This window comes from Thalassophryne amazonica, chromosome 7, assembly GCF_902500255.1.
Source record: "Thalassophryne amazonica chromosome 7, fThaAma1.1, whole genome shotgun sequence".
Classification (NCBI taxonomy): domain Eukaryota; kingdom Metazoa; phylum Chordata; class Actinopteri; order Batrachoidiformes; family Batrachoididae; genus Thalassophryne; species Thalassophryne amazonica.
The window spans coordinates 68,364,458-68,385,557 of NC_047109.1; the positions used below are offsets into that span (position 1 = coordinate 68,364,458).

The following is a 21,100-nucleotide window of genomic DNA, read 5'->3' on the forward strand; positions in this document are numbered from 1 at the left end:
AACTATACCAGTATGCTAGCCATACTAAGGAGAAAATAAGTACGTCTTAAGTCTGGACTTGAAAGTCTCCACAGAATCTGACTGTTTTATTGACGCAGGGAGATCATTCCACAGAACAGGGACATGATAAGAGAAAGCTCTATGACCTGCAAACTTCTTATTCACCCTAAGGACACAAAGTAGTCCTGCACCCTGAGAATGCAAAGCCTGGGCCGGTACATAAGGTTTAAGTAGGGAGGTGCCAGTCCATGAACAATTTTATAGACTAGTAGCAGAACCTTAAAATCTGATCTCACTGGGACAGGAAGCCAGTGAAGGGATGCCAAAATGGGTGTAATGTGGTCGAATTTTCTGCTTCATGTCAAACGTCTGGCTGCAGCATTTTGCACCAATTGGAGACCCCTAATGCTAGACTCCGGTAAACCAGAAAATAGAATATTGCAGTAGTCCAATCTAGAAGAGATAAACACATGGATCAGGGTCTCAGCATCAGCCATAGACAGGATAGGACGAATCTTCATTATATTTCGCAGGTGGAAGAAAGCAGTCCTCATAATATTTCTAATGTGGAGGTCAAAGGACAATGTAGTATCAAAAGTTACCCTAAGGTTCCTCACTTTGTCAGTGTAATGTATGACACACGAGCCGAGACTGAGCATTAACTGGTCAAATTGATGCCGATGTCTCACTGGACCAAGAACCATCATTTCAGGCATATCAGAGTTTAAAAATAGGAAGTTTCTAGACATCCAACTTCTCACTGATGCAAGGCAATTTTCTAACAATTTTATGTGAACAAGATTACCAGCAGCTATCAGCATGTATAACTGAGTATCATCAGCATAGCAGTGAAAGGTAATCCCAAAACGCCGTAATATGTGCCCAAGGGGTGCTATATAACGGGAGAAAAGCAGGGGGCCTAAGACAGACCCCTGTGGAACCCCAAATTTCATGTCACTAAGGTTAGAGGTAGTGTTACTGTACAAAACACAGTGAGAACGATTGGTCGAGTATGACGTCAGCCATGCAAGGGCACTCCCAGTAATCCCAAAATGATTTTCTTGCCTATCAAGTAGAATATGATGATCCACAGTATCAAATGCAGCACTGAGACCTAACAGCACCAGAACCCTAGTGGTGTCCGAATCCATTGTAAGCAGAAGATCATTCACCATTTTAGTGAGAGCCGTCTCTGTGGAATAATATTTTCTAAAAGCTGACTGCAGTGGCTCAAAGAGATTATTCTTAGTAAGATAGTCCAAGAGCTGCCATGACACCACTTTTTCCAGAATTTTAGACCAAAATGACAGATTTGATGTCGGCTGACAGTTTTTCAATACATTAGGGTCAAGATTAGGTTTCTTAAGTAATGGTTTAATCACTGCAGATTTGAAACATTTAGGAACAGATCCAAAAGTTAAAGAAAGATTAATAATTTCCAGCACACTCGGCCCAAGAGTAGGCAACAGGCCCTTAAACAGTTTTGTTGGTATAGGATCAAATAAGTAGGTTGTGCTTTTTGTTGACGTTACGAGTTTTGTCAGTATGCCTAGTGAGATACTGTCAAATTCTGTAAATCTAGGTAATACCTCAGTAGTGGCGCCCACATCAATAGCAGGGTGTAGTGGCTGGGTTAAGGTATGCTGGGATATGTTTAACCTAAGGGCTTTTATTTTCTTCTCAAAGTAATCCAGGAAATCTTGTGCTGTAAAAGAAGACCGAACTACAGGTGGTTGTCCATGAATAAGTGTTGCCACCGTATCGAACAAGAACTTTGAGTTATGCTTGTTTTTGTTGATCAAATCAGAGTAATAGGTCCGCTTTGTAGCCAATAATGCATGCTTATAGTCTAAGATAGCATCACGCCACGCAAGGTGGAATACTTCTAATTTTGAACAACGCCATTTCCATTCTAGACCTCTTGCTTTATGCTTGAGGTCACGCAGGTAATCATTGAACCAAGGTGACTGTGATTTGGGGGAGTGTGGTTTTAACACAGGTGGCACAATCATGTAGAGTGTAGATTTAAGCTCTGAGTTTAAACTATCCACAAGTCTGTCTACTGACTGGGTATTTGCCAGATGTGAAGCTAAGATATTAGGCAGTCTAGCTTCGAGTTCAGTCTTAGTTGAGGAGATGATGCATCACCATAGTGATAGATAAAGGTGTTGTTCCACTAAACATGGCAGCGAAACTGTAAACGTAATAAGTGAGTGATCAAAGACCAGTGATGTAAGAGGCATGATGTCAATATTCATGACAGCAATACCACGTGCGAGAACCAGAGCCAGGGTATTTCCACTAATGTGCGTCAAGTCCCAAATGCATTACCGAAATCCTAATGCATCCACAATTTCCATAAATGATTTGCAGAGGGGATCAGAAGGCTTATTTATATGAACGTTAAAGTCACCAATGATCACAATGTTATCTGCACTAGTTGACAAGTTAGAGATGAATGCACCAAATTTATCTAAGAATTCAGAATATGGGCCAGGACGCCTAAATACAGTGACAAAGTAATACGGATGATTTTTATTCTTCTGACCTTGGCAATGCGTAATATCCTGAGCAGAGCGGAGAATCAGATGCTCAAATGAGTTATATTTGTGACCCCCAACAGCTAATAAGCTAAACCTAGATTTATAAATAACATAACAGAACAAATAACAGAAAAGCCCACAGATTCTATTAATATTGTGGAAAAGGATTTTTTCCACTCTTCATGTCCTGGCTTGGAGGCGCGTTATAAGATGCATTTCAAAAACACATTTCTTTAGTTCACCTATATTGTTGTTTGCCAAGTAGTCAGCTCTGAATGCATGTTTTGGTAGGTATGATGCTCTTTACAAGGACCACTTCCCAAATTTCTGCTCATCTTTTTCTTTTTATGTCTCCTTTCTCTTCATAATCAGCGATTCTCTCTCCAGCCTCACTGTGCCAGTCAGTAACATAAACATCTATAGGACATCCTGTACCATGGAGATGGTATCACTGTAGCACACCAAAAATGTAAAAAGTCCCCAAATGTTAGAATTGTAGTTGCAGAATGTATTATGAACATGCTCAGGATACCTGCGACACATCACCAACACGTTTTTTTCCCCTTTCTTTTTTAAGTGAGTCAAGTGTATATGGGGCGCACACCTGCAATGTTTTGCCTTGAACCTGTGGCAGGACGGACGTAACCCCCGGTGTGACTGAGCGAAACAGTCTGACTGAGCTGGCTCATTTCTTTTTATTTCCAAAACCACAACTGTCATCCAAGCCCAAAATCCACTATTTCTTCAAAAAATGGCCATTTTTAAATGAACCAAGAGAAACTGTCTTTCTCTGTAAAACTCATTTTACTTTAGACAGGAAGCAAAATAGGCATACTAACAGATTTTTCAATTTGGATCAACAAATGTAAATCCCTGCACGTTGGCCACCTGAGATAATGATGTAAATTTAGCTGAACAACTTGTATATAATGAAGAGATTATTTCAGTTGACTGACTGGTACTTAATTTGTATCGCCAATACCACTACAATGACATTCACTTCATTGCAGATAACACAAATAATTCATGACAAACAAACTGAGGCCAATGAACTTGTATTATTTGTCTGCAGACAGGAGTTGAAGGCACGTGGAAAAGTTGCACAGCACTTTTTAAAGAGGATAACTCTGCCTGAGACAGATAGTCAAATATTTCTGGACATGTATTTGGATCTGGTAAAAATGGCAGTTGTGAGAAATAGTGTGGCACAAAAAATATATGTTTTATTTAGGATCCCCCCACCCCCCAGGCATCTGTTGAATTTATTGGCCCAATGACTGCTGAGATAGGCTCTATGTCATATAAAAACACTCACTCATCTTCAACTGCTTACTCCAATTAAAGGTGCTGGAGACTATCCCAACAGTCATAAGGCACGGTTAAGGCTATGGAATTGGGCTATTAGTAAAAAAAAAGTAGAAAAGGGGGTGTTCACAATAATAGTAGTGTGGCATTTAGTCAGTGAGTTCGTCAATTTTGTGGAACAAACAGGTGTGAATCAGGTGTCCCCTATATAAGGATGAAGCCAGCACCTGTTGAACATGCTTTTCTCTTTGAAAGCCTGAGGAAAATGGGACGTTCAAGACATTGTTCAGAAGAACAGCGTAGTTTGATTAAAAAGTTGATTGGAGAGGGGAAACCTTATACACAGGTGCAAAAAATTATAGGCTGTTCATCTACAATGATCTCCAATGCTTTAAAATGTACAAAAAAAAAACAGAGATGCGTGGAAGAAAATGGAAAACAACCATCAAAATGGATAGAAGAATAACCAGAATGGCAAAGGCTCACCCACTGATCAGCTCCAGGATGATCAAAGACAGTTAAATAAAATACATGAGAAAAGACGTGCAGAAGAGGTTCCAGTTTGCCTAAGAACACATCAACTGGCCTAAAGAGAAATGAAAGAATATTTTGTGGACTGATGAGAGTAAAATTGTTCTTTTTGGGTCCAAGGGCAGCAGACAGCTTGTGAGACGACCCCCAAACTCTGAATTCAAGCCACAGTTCACAGTGAAGACAGTGAAGCATGGTGGTGCAAGCATCATGATATGGGCGTGTTTCTCCTACTATAGTGTTGGGCCTATATCGCATACCAGGTATCATGGATCAGTTTGGATATGTCAAAATACTTGAAGAGGTCATGTTGCCTTATGCTGAAGAGGACATGCCCTTGAAATGGGTATTTCAACAAGACAATGACCCCAAGCACACTAGTAAACGAGCAAACTCTTGGTTCCAAACCAACAAAAATAATGCCTCGCAGATGTGAAGAAATCATGAAAAACTAAAACTAAATGCTAGTTTAGTGAGTCACGGGATTGCTGAAAAAGCAGTTTTAACATAACAGTTTTGAGTTTGTAGCATCAACAACAGATGCTACTATTATTGTGAACACCCCTTTTTCTACTTTTTTTACTAATTGCCCAGTTTCATAGCCTTAAGAGTGTGCATATCATGAATGCTTGGTCTTGTTGGATTTGTGAGAATCTACTGAATCTACTGTTACCTTGTTTCCCATGTAACAATAAGAAATATACTCAAAACCTGGATTAATCTTTTTAGTCACATAGCACTGCTATTATTCTGAACACTACTGTATAGACAAACAAACACACCTACAGTCAATTTAAAGTCTCCAATCCACCTAACCTGCATGTCTTTGGATGCGGGAGGAAGCTGGGGGACTGGTAGGGAGCCCATGCAAACATGGGGAGACCCCACACAGAAAGGCCACAGCTGGGAATCGATCCCACGAACAGTGCTAACCACTAAGCCGGTACAGAACACTGTGCCATATACGAAAATAGCAAAAATGCCAAATAGTGAATAGCAGAAAAACTCTGCACACAACTCGAGACCAGATTTTTGGTGGACTATGGTGCAGTCACAATCACCAACACTGCGCCTGATCACAACTCATTTAAAGACCAACACACCCAACATCACACAGATGACCACAAGTGCATTTATGAATGACACAACATAGATAATGGGCATGATAATTATACTGTGCCATTGGAAATTAGCAGTGACAATTAGTATATAAATAATGAATGTTTGTGGGTATTTAATTAAATACCCAAATCTCAAATTTTGACATTTAACTATTCCCCTACTCAATCCATCAGGGAAGAACTTAAAATAAATTGGGACACAATGTCAATCAAATATCTAGGTCTGAATATTCCAAAAAATCTAGACATGATTATATCAGAGAACTACGATTCTTTATTTGTAAAAGTTGAATCTGATTTGAGTAGATGGAACCTGGTCCCCTTCTTAGGATTAGGACAGAGGGTGGAAGCAATAAAAATTAACTTGCTGCCCAGGTTATTATATTTGTTTCAAATTATACCAGCAGAAATTCCAAATGGGAAATTTCAGGAATTAGACAAATTAATATCAAGATTCATCTGGCAGGGTAGGAGACCAAGAATACGCTATAAGGTTCTGCAGTTAGCTAAAGATAAAGGAGGCCTTGCTCTCCCGAATATCAAAAATTATTATCAAGCAGTGCAGATAAAAACTTTGGTTAGTATTTGCAACCCAGTCTACAAAGCGAAGTGGAAAGACATGGAATGTCAGATATCTAGTGACATTCCATTACAAGCAATTATAGGGGACAGTGGACTGAGTACTTATCTGAAGGACATAAACCCATGGATTAAAATGTCAATTAGGATTTGGCACAGGGTAATTAATGAAAACAAGGCCAAAGAACCATACTGGCTCATAAGATGGATAGGATATGACTCAGACTTCCTACCAAACCGGATGGACGTGAGGTTTAGACAATGGGCTGAGAAAGGGTTAATATTACATAGTGACCTCTATGAGGGAGGGGTACTGTGGCAGTTCCAGGAGCTTAAAACACGATTTGGTTTAACTAATCAAGATTTTTATAGATTTTTGCAACTTACACATTACATAGAGAAAACAAATAAAAAGGAACAATTGCAAAAAAAAAACAATTTGGGTTTAGTGAAGCTATTTTTACTTAGTTATAGGTCAGATTCTGGACGTGGTAATATGTCGAAGATATACAAGGAGTTACAATCAATCAATCAATCAATTTTTTTATATAGCGCCAAATCACAACAAACAGTTGCCCCAAGGCGCTTTATATTGTAAGGCAAGGCCATACAATAATTATGTAAAACCCCAACGGTCAAAACGACCCCCTGTGAGCAAGCACTTGGCTACAGTGGGAAGGAAAAACTCCCTTTTAACAGGAAGAAACCTCCAGCAGAACCAGGCTCAGGGAGGGGCAGTCTTCTGCTGGGACTGGTTGGGGCTGAGGGAGAGAACCAGGAAAAAGACATGCTGTGGAGGGGAGCAGAGATCGATCACTAATGATTAAATGCAGAGTGGTGCATACAGAGCAAAAAGAGAAAGAAACAGTGCATCATGGGAACCCCCCAGCAGTCTACGTCTATAGCAGCATAACTAAGGGATGGTTCAGGGTCACCTGATCCAGCCCTAACTATAAGCTTTAGCAAAAAGGAAAGTTTTAAGCCTAATCTTAAAAGTAGAATTGGGAGTCTGAATTGGGAGCTGGTTCCACAGGAGAGGAGCCTGAAAGCTGAAGGCTCTGCCTCCCATTCTACTCTTACAAACCCTAGGAACTACAAGTAAGCCTGCAGTCTGAGAGCGAAGCGCTCTATTGGGGTGATATGATACTATGAGGTCCCTAAGATAAGATGGGACCTGATTATTCAAAACCTTATAAGTAAGAAGAAGAATTTTAAATTCTATTCTAGAATTAACAGGAAGCCAATGAAGAGAGGCCAATATGGGTGAGATATGCTCTCTCCTTCTAGTCCCCGTCAGTACTCTAGCTGCAGCATTTTGAATTAACTGAAGGCTTTTTAGGGAACTTTTAGGACAACCTGATAATAATGAATTACAATAGTCCAGCCTAGAGGAAATAAATGCATGAATTAGTTTTTCAGCATCACTCTGAGACAAGACCTTTCTGATTTTAGAGATATTGCGTAAATGCAAAAAAGCAGAACTACAAGAACTAGTAGGGGAGGACACGACATATATAAAAGAGAAATGGGAACAGGAGAGTAACATTAAGATGCAGATGGACATATGGGGAAAATTGATTGTACAACAATGGAGGAATACATCCTCTCAATCATGGAGAGAATTTGGGTGGGAAAATGTAGTTAGATTTTTCAGAGTTCCTGCACAAATGACTTCACGTGGAAGATGTACATCATGCTGGAAATTTTGTGGTGAGAGTAAGGCAACTCATTTCCATGTATTTTGGGACTGCCCAGTCATTTCGGAATATTGGAAAGATATTAAATTGAATATAGAGAAAATCATGAAAATAGTGATTCCATTAAAGTTTGAGACACTATATTTGGGGTTAAGACCAGACACTGTGATGGGAACTGAGAATAAATATATGTATGATATCTTACTCTTAGCGAGTAAAAAAGCAATTACAAGGAGATGGTTGACAAGGGACACTCCTACAGTCGATGACTGGATTAAAGTGGTTGAGGATATTTTTATAATGGAAAAGCTAACATTTACTCTTAAGCTTGAACAAGATAAAATTGAAAGTTACTGGGAAGCTTGGATAAATTATCTGGCAATTTATAGGTAAGATGCTGGTTAAAGTGATAAACCTCCTCCCGATTTCCTGACTCCACTCATCTGGTTTTGTTTTGTTTTTTTTTTTTGTTTTGTTTTTTTTTGTGTGTGTGTGTGTGTGTGTATGTGTTTTATTATCTCATGATAAGGTATTATTTGCATAAGAAATTACGGGTAAACGAATGTGTATAGGAAATAAATACCCATTAATACTATGCCAGGCATTTTTATTTGTTAGTTATCATTACATTTTCTTTATTTTTTTTTCTCTCTCTCTCCTTGGATATTTAAATATACCTATATGAGATTATCTTGATGGAGAGTGTAGACTCCCTTGTATGGATGGTCTTGACTTTTTTTATTTTTCCATTTACTTACTTATTTATTTGTTTTCCTTGTGTTCAAAAGATAATGACTTGAAGTCTACAAATGTTCAACATGTATGAGCTACCTACTGTTTTTTTTTTCTCTTTAAAATTGCTATTCGAATAAAAAGTTTAATAACAAATAAATAATGAATGTTTGAGTATGGTACGAATATTTAACAAGGTGAAAGCTGGACCATACCATTCAACTTGGCTTCGTTCTAAATATTAGTTCCATTGAAAGAATGTAAAAACATTCATTATTTGTTTCATATAACAGCTAAAATACATCCTTGCCATTTGATATTTTGTTAATGTATAAACAACAGAAACTCACATTTCAACTCACAACTCACATTTTGGTGTTCCACTGCTGCTGATGTCCAAATTGTGACATGTAGTCCAGTGATGCTGTGCACTGACTTCGGACTTCCATAAACAAAATGACTGTGTAGTTCCTCAGTCCAGCCAAAAACCATGTCAACTTTTCAGCTGAACAGTTCTTCATGCATCCAAGCAGCTTACAGTGGAGTGGATTTTGTGTGTGTGTGTGTGTGTGTGTGTGTGTGTGTGTGTGTGTGTGTGTGTGTGTGTGTGTGTGTGTGTGTGTGTGTGTGTGTGTGTGTGTGTTACAATTGGCAGTGTCAGTTAGCTCAATCAAATCATCGTCTCTGTAGAGTCATTGTCCCCCACGTGCGCACACACGTGCAACCGGGTCGGCGTTTGTGCACACGTGTACTACCAAAAAAAAAAAGACTGTACATCCTTAGTGCAGCAAAAAAAAAAAAAAAAAAATCATGTCACAAATTAGTCTAGCTTTTCATTTTAACTTCCTGCTAACAGCCTCCAGACAGCCCAGTGGATTTGTTTTGTGTGTGTGTGTGCACACACGTCTGTGTGCAGAGTGCAATGGTACCAAATGTATGGAACCAAATTTGCACTCTAAATGGACCCAAACTGCACTCTAAATGCAATACAACACAAATGGGACAAATAATCCATGTCATATGACATACAAAGCACCAATCAAATGACAAGGATCCACTCAGCCGTTAATGTTTCATAAAATGGAATATGAACAGTGCTAATGTCAATGTAAATTTATGTCTCCAGCTGTTATTAGTAAAGTCATCTGGTACCGAGCTGGTTTCTCGCTTAGTCGTCTGTGAGCTAAAATATGATTTTGAACTCATTGACCCTACAAACTATTATTATGGAAATAAGGCCACTGTTGCCATGGTGACTGTTCCCCCAGTGAGATGACCTATGTGCCAAGATTGGTTAGTTTGGGCCCAAGGGACTTGGAGATATTAACTAAGAATAAAATAAATCAATCAGTGATGTAATTCTGTTTTAATAATTCTGCTTTTTTTATTATTATTATTTTCAATGTGGGACTACAATTCCATTCATATTTCTGTGTGTTTGTCTGGAAAGTTGACATTAATTAGCATTGTAAACATTATAAATGTTCTGGCAATGGCAGCATATGGAAGTACAACTCCATTGATGAATTAATGTAACCGCATTTAACACTTTACGCTGTGTAAAAAAAGGGTCGATCTGTGTCATATGCAGACAAATCACATTCTGCTTTGTAATGAGGTTTTTCCTAAATGATACCATCCATGACATCAACAACAGGCCATTACAACTGTACTTCCACTAAAATATCTGCAAGGAAAACACTCTGCTATGCTGTGTAGTAACCATTAACCACCTGTATTTCTGTGGAGGTGTATGACCTGTGCAGAGAGCACACCAGAGGGAGGAGCCTGTCTGATTGTGATTTGGAGATGCAGGTGTGAGGTGCCTATAAAACTGATGAGAGGAAAGCTGAGGCCACCCTACTGTGAGCTGCTGTTCAGTGAGGTAAGTTTGCCTTTGTGATTGCTGTAGCTGATGAGTGTGGCAGTAGTACAGGAAAAGTCTTTTCCACAGTGTGAACAGTTTTTTTTTTTTTTTTTAGTTAAAGGTTATTTGTAGTGCATTTTTCAGTTTTTCCTGCAAGCACTTATTTAAAAGTAGCTTCTGCTCTGACAGTGAAAGTTGTTTTACTGGCTCCCTGATTGCAGTAAGAGAATGATTAACAATAACTGAAACTAATTAAGGCACTGTGGTGCTGCATTGTCCAGTGAAGTGATGCATCATAAATTACCCGTGCGTTCCATTCACATGGAGAGGTCAGCCCCTGCAGTATTGATGACAGCACAGCTCTGCTCATATATGAATCATTCATCCATATGATGAAAGATAACGGCCCAGTAGCCTGAGTTAATCATCGCAGTGTGATGCAACACAATGCAAACCATAATCTAAAGTGTGCTCCATCAGCAATCTGCTCTGTAAGGGGTCTGCTGTTGGGACATGAGCTGACCCTTCTCCCTCTGCACCCACATCTCTGCAGAAGGTTCTCAGGTGTCTGAAAGTGAAGGGCAGGTGTAAAGGTAGCTGTTTAAATGGTTTCCATGTTGGTTCTTGTGTTTGTGTGTGTGTGACCCTTTTGCACCTGCTTTTAATTGGCATGCAGAAGAATTTGCATGGTGCCTCCAGTTTGACTACTTATTCATGTGGGCAGTGTGGCAAGAATATTATAGCTTCTTTACTGCAGAGAATAATGCTGTGCTATGGCATTGAGTGCTGATAAGTGAGATGACAAGAAATTAAAATGGCTCATATGTTCACATGCAAATGTCTTAAAGTCACAGACAAAAATGAAACTCCTTTGTACCTGGTGCAGATAGGTGAGCGAACTTGCCAAAAGGCACTTCAATTCTGGTTGCAGCTAAAAAGTGGAATACTTTTTGTTTTTGTTTTTTTTAGGTCAAGACTCCGTAGTCATTAAACGGCAACACTCTACGTAGCTGGCAATCAAGTCACCCTATTGACGTTTCACATCCCGCAAAATCTGAGGTGGCTTTCACTGCCATGTAAATTATATTATGGTTTCATGGCGACGGAATCAGTTCCTTTATTTAATGCTGTTCTACTGAAAATCATGCAAATCTTTAAGCAAGGGTAGTTACAACTTGGCAAAATGGAAGTACAACACTGACATCAAAAGATTTTAAGAAAAGACTTGCGAGCAGAACAAATGTGGTCTCTATCCAGAGGTCTTGAACTGCTCTTCATGATGTGTGCATGCACTGTAAGGTATACGTATTCATGTTAATGTTTGCAAGTGTGTTCAGTCTGCAAAATACCTGAATGAAACAACGTGACTTGATGAATGTCACTTGTATTTAGGAATGTTGTGGTCTCTCTACCACCATACGTTCTGACTTGGCTATTATTAAATAAGGCATGCAACTTTCATGAATTATACTATGTAACCTGACTTTAAGTCTTCCCTGCTGAAGTATAAAGTGATGGCTTTCCAGCAATGTTGAACAGTACAAATGTGACTCCCTTTGCTCTGTCCATTTTCATGTTCAGTTTGGAGTTGTCCTTCCACAGAAGTTAACTGTTGGGACTGAAGAGACAAAATGTCTTCTGACTTGGAAAAGGCTATGGAGAGTCTGATTGCAGTGTTCCACTCTTACTCCTCAAAAGAAGGTGACAAGTATAAGCTGAGTAAATCTGAGCTGAAGAATCTGCTACAAGGCGAGCTCCACGAGTTCATGGGCGTGAGTGTCTGCATTGTTCCTTTCAGATGTGACTGCTGCACAGTCCCACTCACTCTTTAAAAGAGGCTTTATGCATGTTCATGCTGCTCTCCAAGGCTTTAAGAGAAGGCATATCTAGATGAGTTGGAACTGCAGTTGTCCTTCTGATGCAAACAATATCAGATGTATGTATAATGCAGCTTTTTCAAAAAGCACTTGACTGCATCTTTCTTCAGTGGCTTGTTAAGAATGTAAATTCTCAATGTTCAAAGTATACACTCTTGTCCTATCAGATTTCAGAGGTATGTATTGCCACAGTCAAACTGCAGCATGAAAGAAACAAATGGTGCATCATTTCTGTAATCTTGGACCCATGTACAACCTCATTGAGCTTCTGTCACCAACTCTATCACATGGGCATTAGATCTCAATTTTTCATTTATATAGCGCCAAATAACAAAGTTGCCTCAAGGTGCTTTACACAAGTAAGGGCTAACGTTACAAACACACAGGTGACAGTGGTAAGGGGAAAACTTCCTGAGTCTGGTCTGTTTGAGGTTTCTTCCTCAAATAAAGGGCTGATTTCAGCCTGCAATGAACAGTCATCCACTAGTGCAGTGCCTGTAGGGAGTTTCTATAGAAAATTGGGAGCTACTGAATTTAAGAGACGATCACCAGATCAGTACTGCATAATAATGACAAATACAAGACCAATTGAATTCTAAATAATGTTGGGAAATCCCATCACCAGAATGCAGCACTTTCAAATGCCACTGATTGCACAACCCCAATTCTAATGAAGTTGGGCCATTGTGTGAAGTGTAAATAAAACAGAATACAATGATTTGAAAACCCTCTTCAACTTATATTCAATTGAATACACCACAAAGACAAGATATTTAATTTTCAAACTGAAACTTTGTTTTTGTGCAAATATTTGCTCATTTTGAAATGGATGCCTGCAACACATTTCAAAAAAGCTGGGACAGTGGTATGTTTACCACTGTTTGATCATCTTTCCTTTGAACAACACAAAGCATTTGGGAACTTAGGACACCAATTGAGTGTCATGATTGGGTATAAAAGGAACATCCCCAAAAGGCACAGCCATTCACAAGTGAGATCACCACTTTGTGAACAACTGCATGAAAATAGTCCAACAGTTTAAGAACAATGTTTCTCAACATTCAATTGCAAGGAATTTAGGGATTCCATCATCTACAGTCATAATATAATCAGAAGATTCAGAATCTGGAGAACTTTCTACATGTAAGCGGTAAGGCCAAAAACCAACATTGAGTGACCGTCAATCCCTCAGGTGGCACTGCATTAAAAACCAACATTGTGTAAAGGATTTTACCTCATGAATTCAGGAACACTTCAGAAAACCATTGTAATTTAACAGTTTGTCGCTACATCTACAAGTGCAAGTTAAAACTCTACCATGCAAAGCGAAAGCCATACATCAACATCCAGAAATGCCGCCACCTTCTCTGTGCCTGAGCTCACTTGAAATGGACACAGTGGGAAAAGTGTGCTATGGTCTGACTCACATTTCAAATTGTTTTTGGAAATCATGGACATTTTTGTCCTCCGGACAAAAGAGGAAAAAGACCATCCAGATTGTTACAGCGCAAAGTTCAAAAGCCAGCATCTGTGATGGTATGGGGGTGTGTTTAGTGCCTATGGCATGGGCAACTTACACATCTGTATGGCACAGTCAATGCTGAAAAGTACATCCAGGTTTTGGAGCAACACATGCTGCCATCTAAGCAATGTCTTCTTCAGGGACGTCCTTGCTTATTTCAGCAAGACAATGCCAATCCTCATACTACATGTTACAACAGCGTGGCTTCATAGCAAGTGTGTGGATACTAGACTGACCTGTGTCACAAAATACAACAGAGACCCTGGACTGTTGAACTGAAGTCTTACATCAAGTAAGAATGGGAAAGAATTCTACCTACAAAGCTTCAACAATTAGTGTCCTCAGTTCCCAAATGCTTGAGTGTTGTTAGAAGGAAAGGTGATGTAACAAAGTAGTAAACACACAACTGTCCCAGCTTTTTTGAAACATGTTGCAGGCATCCATTTCAAAATGAGCAAATGTTTGTACAAAAACAATAGTTTATCAGTTTGAACACTAAATATCTTGTCTTTGTGGTGTATTCAATTGAATATAGGTTGAAGAGGATTTGCAAATCATTGTATTATGTTTACATTTTACACAATGTCCCAACGTCATTGGAATTGTAATATAATTAATAAAAATCATAACTAATGAATATACCTGCAGTGCTTTAATTTTCCCTCAAAATATTTATTTTACAAACTCTCCATTTTTGAATGGTTTATCTATTAGAGTAAAAGCTGAAGGAAACTGACTGTAAGGCCTGAAAGTTTCTATAGGAAATATATTAGCCATAAGAGCAAGTGAGAGGGGGAAGTGTTGGCTGACTCATCGCAATGCAACAATGAAGCCATAAAATATATATTCATATTTTAAGTCAGTGTTTGATGCCAAAATAAACGTAACAAGGAAAGACATTCTGACAGAAATACAAATGGAGGTTTGCAGGACAGAGGCACCACAGAAGGCGCCATCTTGGAAGGACTAATGTATCAAAATAAAGGCTTTAAAAATGATCCAAAAATTTTCATAAAGGATACACATCATGCCATGCACAAGCCATATCTGAAAGCTGAGGTTGATCTGACAAAGGGTCAGAGATGAGCCACACACACTTTAATCACCACAGACTCCACCAGCTGAGTCATTGAGAAACAATACCATGAATGGGAGGGGAGGAGTTTCAGTGACGTCACATTATGACTGGATGAAAAAACATCAAACTACTGAAATGACTTTAAATTTGGATGGAGTAATTAATACAAAAACATTTTTAATTTAACTGGATTAGTGCAGCAGATAACTGAAACAATTGTGCAAATGGTGATACAAGCACCATAGTTGGCACAAATACTCTTTTGGGGGGGGAAAAAAGACTGGCCACTTGAATTTTCTGTAGGCGGCCAGGTAGAGGTCAATTGAAGAATTACACAGGGGTCAAAATTAAAAATGCTCAAATCATTTTGAAACTACACAACATAATTTGTCTGATTGTAAAGATTCCGAAAAGGTATAGTTTGGACGATTGACTGATCAGAAGTTATGGGGTAAAAACAGCAAAATTGACACAGGTCGGTTTGTACAGGGGTGAAAAAGTGATGCAAATTATTGGTTGAGCTAATAGGATTAATAAATGGAACAGTTTTGATTGTGTTGAATGTTTGGTCTCCAAAGTAAAGGTCAAACAAGGTCAACATCCATCAGATTCTGACATGTTACCCATGTGACATGTTGTAGTCTTACACACCTCTCTGCAGCTTCTCTCCCCCTGCCACCCCCTCATTACCCCATCCCCGTAGAGACGGTGCCTGCTCCCAGACCACCAATAACCAGCAAAAATCTATTTAAGCATAAAAATTCAAAAAGAAAAAATATAGCACCTTCAACTGCACCACAGACTAAAACAGTTAAATGTGGTCTATTAAACATTAGGTCTCTCTCTTCTAAGTCCCTGTTAGTAAATGATATAATAATTGATCAACATATTGATTTATTCTGCCTTACAGAAACCTGGTTACAGCAGGATGAATGTTAGTTTAAATGAGTCAACACCCCCGAGTCACACTAACTGCCAGAATGCTCGTAGCACGGGCCGAGGCGGAGGATTAGCAGCAATCTTCCATTCCAGCTTATTAATTAATCAAAAACCCAGACAGAGCTTTAATTCATTTGAAAGCTTGACTCTTAGTCTTGTCCATCCAAATTGGAAGTCCCAAAAACCAGTTTTATTTATTATCTATCGTCCACCTGGTCGTTACTATGAGTTTCTCTGTGAATTTTCAGACCTTTTGTCTGACTTAGTGCTTAGCTCAGATAAGATAATTATAGTGGGGCGATTTTAACATCCACACAGATGCTCAGAATGACAGCCTCAACACTGCATTTAATCTATTATTAGACTCAATTGGCTTTGCTCAAAATGTAAGAGTCCACCCACCACTTTAATCATATCTTAGATCTTGTTCTGACTTATGGTATGGAAATTGAAGACTTAACAGTATTCCCTGAAAACTCCCTTCTGTCCATTTTTTAATAACATTTATTCTGGACTACCCAGCTGTGGGGAATAAGTTTCATTACACTAGAAGTCTTTCAGAAAGCACTGTAACTAGGTTTAAGGATATGATTCCTTCTTTATGTTCTCTAATGCCATATACCAACACAGTGCAGAGTAGCTACCTAAACTCTGTGAGAGTATCTCGTCAATAGTTTTACATCCTCATTGAAGACAACTTTGGATGCTGTAGCTCCTCTGAAAAAGAGAGCTTTAAATCAGAAGTGCCTGACTCCGTGGTATAACTCAGAAACTCGCAGCTTAAAGCAGATAACCCGTAAGTTGGAGAGGAAATGGCGTCTCACTAATTTAGAAGATCTTCACTTAGCCTGGAAAAAGTCTGTTGCTCTATAAAAAGGCCCTCCATAAAGGTAGGACATCTTACTACTCATCACTAATTGAAGAAAATAAGAACAACCCCAGGTTTCTTTTCAGCACTGTAGCCAGCCTGACAGTCAGAGCTCTATTGAGCCAAGTATTCCTTTAACATTAACTAGTAATGACTTCATGACTTTCTTTGCTAATAAAATTTTAACTATTAGAGAAAAAATTACTCATAACCATCCCAAAGACGTATCGTTATCTTTGGCTGCTTTCAGTGATGCCGGTATTTGGTTAGACTCTTTCTCTCCAATTGTTCTGTCTGAGTTATTTTCATTAGTTACTTCATCCAAACCATCAACATGTTTATTAGACCCCATTCCTACCAGGCTGCTCAAGGAAGCCCTACCATTATTTAATGCTTCGATCTTAAATATGATCAATCTTTATTAGTTGGCTATGTACCACAGGCTTTTAAGGTGGCAGTAATTAAACCATTACTTAAAAAGCCATCACTTGACCCAGCTATCTTAGCTAATTATAGGCCATTCAATGCGCATATTAAACAAATATGTAGGACTGCTTTTTTGCATTTACGCAATATCTCTAAAATTAGAAAGGTCTTGTCTCAGAGTGATGCTGAAAAACTAATTCATGCATTTATTTCCTCTAGGCTGGACTATTGTAATTCATTATCAGCTTGTCCTAAAAGTTCCCTGAAAAGCCTTCAGTTAATTCAAAATGCTGCAGCTAGAGTACTAACGGGGACTAGGAGAGAGCATATCTCACCCATATTGGCCTCTCTTCATTGGCTTCCTGTTAATTCTAGAATAGAATTTAAAATTCTTCTTCTTATAAGGTTTTGAATAATCAGGTCCCATCTTATCTTTGGGACCTCATAGTACCATATCACCCCAATAGAGCGCTTCGCTCTCAGACTGCAGGCTTACTTGTAGTTCCTAGGGTTTGTAAGAGTAGAATGGGAGGCAGAGCCTTCAGCTTTCAGGCTCCTCTCCTGTGGAACCAGCTCCCAATTCAGATCAGGGAGACAGACACCCTCTCTACTTTTAAGATTAGGCTTAAAACTTTCCTTTTTGCTAAAGCTTATAGTTGGGGCTGGATCAGGTGACCCTGAACCATCCCTTAGTTATGCTGCTATAGACTTAGACTGCTGGGGGGTTCCCATGATGCACTGAGTGTTTCTTTCTCTTTTTGCTCTGTATGCACCACTCTGCATTTAATCATTAGTGATTGATCTCTGCTCCCCTCCACAGCATGTCTTTTTCCTGGTTCTCTCCCCCAGTCCCAGCAGAAGACTGCCCCTCCCTGAGCCTGGTTCTGCTGGAGGTTTCTTCCTGTTAAAAGGGAGTTTTTCCTTTCCACTGTCGCCAAGTGCTTGCTCACAGGGGGTCGTTTTGACCGTTGGGGTTTTTACGTAATTATTGTATGGCTTTGCCTTACAATATAAAGCGCCTTGGGGCAACTGTTTGTGATTTGGCGCTATATAAATAAAATTAATTGATTTACCCGTAACATAACTAAGCATGATACATGGTCCAAAGTATTCCTTTACCAAAATTGGAGCAACTTTAACTTTTGACCCCTGTACAAAATGAAACTGACCTTTGTCACCATTTTTGCTGGGTTTTTTCCCCTCCCCCCAAAACTCCTGATCATTGTCATAGATACTCCAAACTATACCTTTTTGGAATCTTTACGATCAGAAAAAAGTGGTAGTTCTTAAAATGATTTGAGCACTTTTAATTTTGACCCCTACCTGGCCGCCTATTGAAAATTCAAGTGGCCAGTCGGTTTTTTCAAGAGTAATGTCTAAGGAGTATTTGTGGCAGCTTTGGTAGTTGTATCACCATTTGCACAATTTTGCTCTAAACATTCTTATCTGCTGCACTAGATGTGGTAACATCAGTGCCAAAGTTATCTAAATGTAAAAGACATGCATGGGGCTGAAGGGGTGAAAGACGGTAGATACTGTAAACTCTGAAATTTAATGGGTCCACATTTCACGTTATGGAACATCCCAGTGGCTCATTTTAATGCGGTGTTTTGTTTTTCCCCTTTAAAGGCCTGCAAGGACCCGAGGGTTGTCGAGAAGATCATGTCGGATCTGGATGAAAACAGGGATGGAGAAGTGGACTTCCAAGAGTTTGTTGTTCTAGTTGCAGCTCTGACAGTTGCCTGCAATGAGTTCTTTGAACAGTATTGCAGGAGAAGTGAGCGAGGAGCTGGCTGCTCTGAGGGAAAGTGAACATGGTGTCTCTCTTTACTGTAATTCTCATTCTTGTTCAGAAATGGTTGACAAAAGAACCTTGTAATGTTCAAACATCTCATTAAATGTCATCCTGCTTTCAAATGTTTGTCTCTTACATATTCTGCAAGCAGATGTGAGTCTCAAACTACTGGCCCCAGGGACTAGATATAAAAAAAAAAAAAAAAAAAAGATACTTGGAGGGGGGAGGAGTTTCAAGCGCTAAGAAATTTTCCAAAACCATCTGCTTTGTGGCAGTGGCTGGCTGCCTGTGACAGTTTCTCTCTGTTCCTTGTGCATACAGGTGAGTGCTGCATGGAGAACTTGCAGGGTTGGGAGCTGCTGAAGAATAAACTTCAAATGCTTAAGTCTGCAAATTTATGAGAACGCACTCTAAGAAATGAAACACAGGGGTTTTAAATGTAAATAGTATTTCAATATACTTGCAATTGTTAGTTTTAGGGATTTAAGTAGTTTCCTTTTCAACTACAATATTGTTTTGCACTTGATTGACAGTTACGTGGAAAAAGTTACCTTAACTTCATCAATTAAATTCAATGTTTTATTTCTTAGTGTGGAAACTTGATTCAGTCAAGCTAGCATTAAAGCTCTGTCCCAGACCTTAAAACCCCATGAGCAAGCACAACATCAACAGTAATGTGAGAACACTGGTGTTCTTGAATTTACAAGAAAAACATCAAGTGGACTGGAGATTGCTGTTATCACTTGAAACAATTGTCTGCACAACCTCAGTAACTGACAACTGAAATTGCATGGTGTCGTCTGGATTTGGTGAATGCATTTCATAATACTTGGCTCTCCAGCTAATGCATTGCCTTAACTAGATGGTGCATGTAGAAATTTGTAACACTTGCAGTGCATCTGGAAAGTATTCATAGCACTTTCATCACATTTTTAGAGCCTTACTCCAAAATGGAGTAAACTCATTCTTCTCTCACTCAAGTCTACCCAACACCCCATAATGACATATTTGATTAATTTGGACAATTAAAAAAAAAATAAATAAAATCACAAGTATTAACACCCTTTGCTCAATACTTGACAGCCTCCAGTCTTCTTGGATATGATGCCACAAGCTTGGCACACCTGTCTTTGGGCAGTTTTGCCCATTCTGCTTTGCAGCACCTCTCAAGCTCCATCAGGTTGGACAGGGAGCATCTGTACGCAGCCATTTTCAGATCTCTCCAGAGATGTTCAATTGGATTGAGGTCTAGGCTCTGGCTGGGCCACTCAAACATTCAGAGTTGTCGTAAAGCCACTCCTTTGATAGCTGACTATGTGCTTAGGGTCATTGTCCATCTGAAAGATGAACTCAGCCCTTTCTGAGGTTAAGAGCGCTCTGGAGCAGTTTTTCATCCAGGATCTTCCCCTCAATCCTGACTACTGATAGTTTCTCAGGTTTTTCTGCTGGAAAAACATCCCCTCAGCATTATGTGCCACCACTATGCTTTACTGTAGAGATGGTGCCTCATTTCTGCCAAACATGACACTTGGCATTCATAACAATGATTTCGATCTTTCTTGTCAGACCACAAATGTTTGGCAAACTCCAGGTGTGCCATGTGCCTTTTACAAAGGACTACATTCCCTTTGGCTACTCTACCATACAGGCCTGATTGCTACAGAGATGGTTGTCCTGGAAGATTCTCCTCACTCCATAGAGGAATGCTGGAGCTCTAACGTCATTGGCTCTGAGCCAATGATACATTGAATCTCAGAACTTGGCTGATAAAACCATTGTCTCATCACTCCCAGAATCAGAGAAATTATCTAAGCTACTCGTGCATGTCATGTGGTGTAGAAGGCATTTGGAATCTTGTCTCAAAGGTAATTTTGTGTGTGTGTGTATATACAGAGTAGTGTTCAGAATAACAGTAGTGCCATGTGACTAAAGATTAATCCAGGTTTTGAGTATATTTTTTTATTGTTACATGGGAAACAAGGTACCACTAGATTCTCACAAATCCAACAAGACCAAGCATTCATGATATGCATGCTCTTAAGACTATGAAATTGGACTATTAGCAAAAAAGTAGAAAAGAGGGTGTTCACAACAATAGTAGCATCTGCTGTTGACACTACAAAGTCAAAACAATGTTCAAACTTTTTTAACAATCCCGTGAATCACTAAACTAGTATTTAGTTGTATAACCAGTTTTTCATGATTTCTTCACATCTGCGA

General features: G+C 39.2%; 1 protein-coding gene across 2 annotated transcripts; it reads left to right on the forward strand.

Moving 5' to 3' along the window:
• The first annotated feature begins 10,350 nt into the window (after positions 1-10,350).
• Positions 10,351-19,002, forward strand: s100a1 (S100 calcium binding protein A1). Of its 2 annotated transcripts, XM_034173547.1 has the most exons (3): positions 10,351-10,393; positions 11,978-12,147; positions 18,715-19,002. In XM_034173547.1, exons 2-3 carry the CDS (start codon positions 12,007-12,009, stop codon positions 18,895-18,897), a joined length of 324 nt encoding a protein of 107 aa, XP_034029438.1. In that variant the 5' UTR covers positions 10,351-10,393; positions 11,978-12,006; the 3' UTR covers positions 18,898-19,002. The 2 variants fall into 2 exon arrangements, with proteins under 2 accessions (XP_034029438.1, XP_034029437.1); XM_034173546.1 differs by lacking the exon at positions 10,351-10,393 and having other exon boundaries at positions 11,931-12,147.
• The last annotated feature ends 2,098 nt before the right edge of the window (positions 19,003-21,100 follow it).

Coding starts and splice junctions, on each gene's coding strand:
- s100a1 (XM_034173547.1), top strand. CDS start 12,007: ATGTCTTCTGACTTGGAAAAGGCTATGGAGAGTCTGATTGCAGTGTTC. Junction 12,148..18,714: donor AGCTCCACGAGTTCATGGGC/GTGAGTGTCTGC, acceptor TCCCCTTTAAAG/GCCTGCAAGGACCCGAGGGT.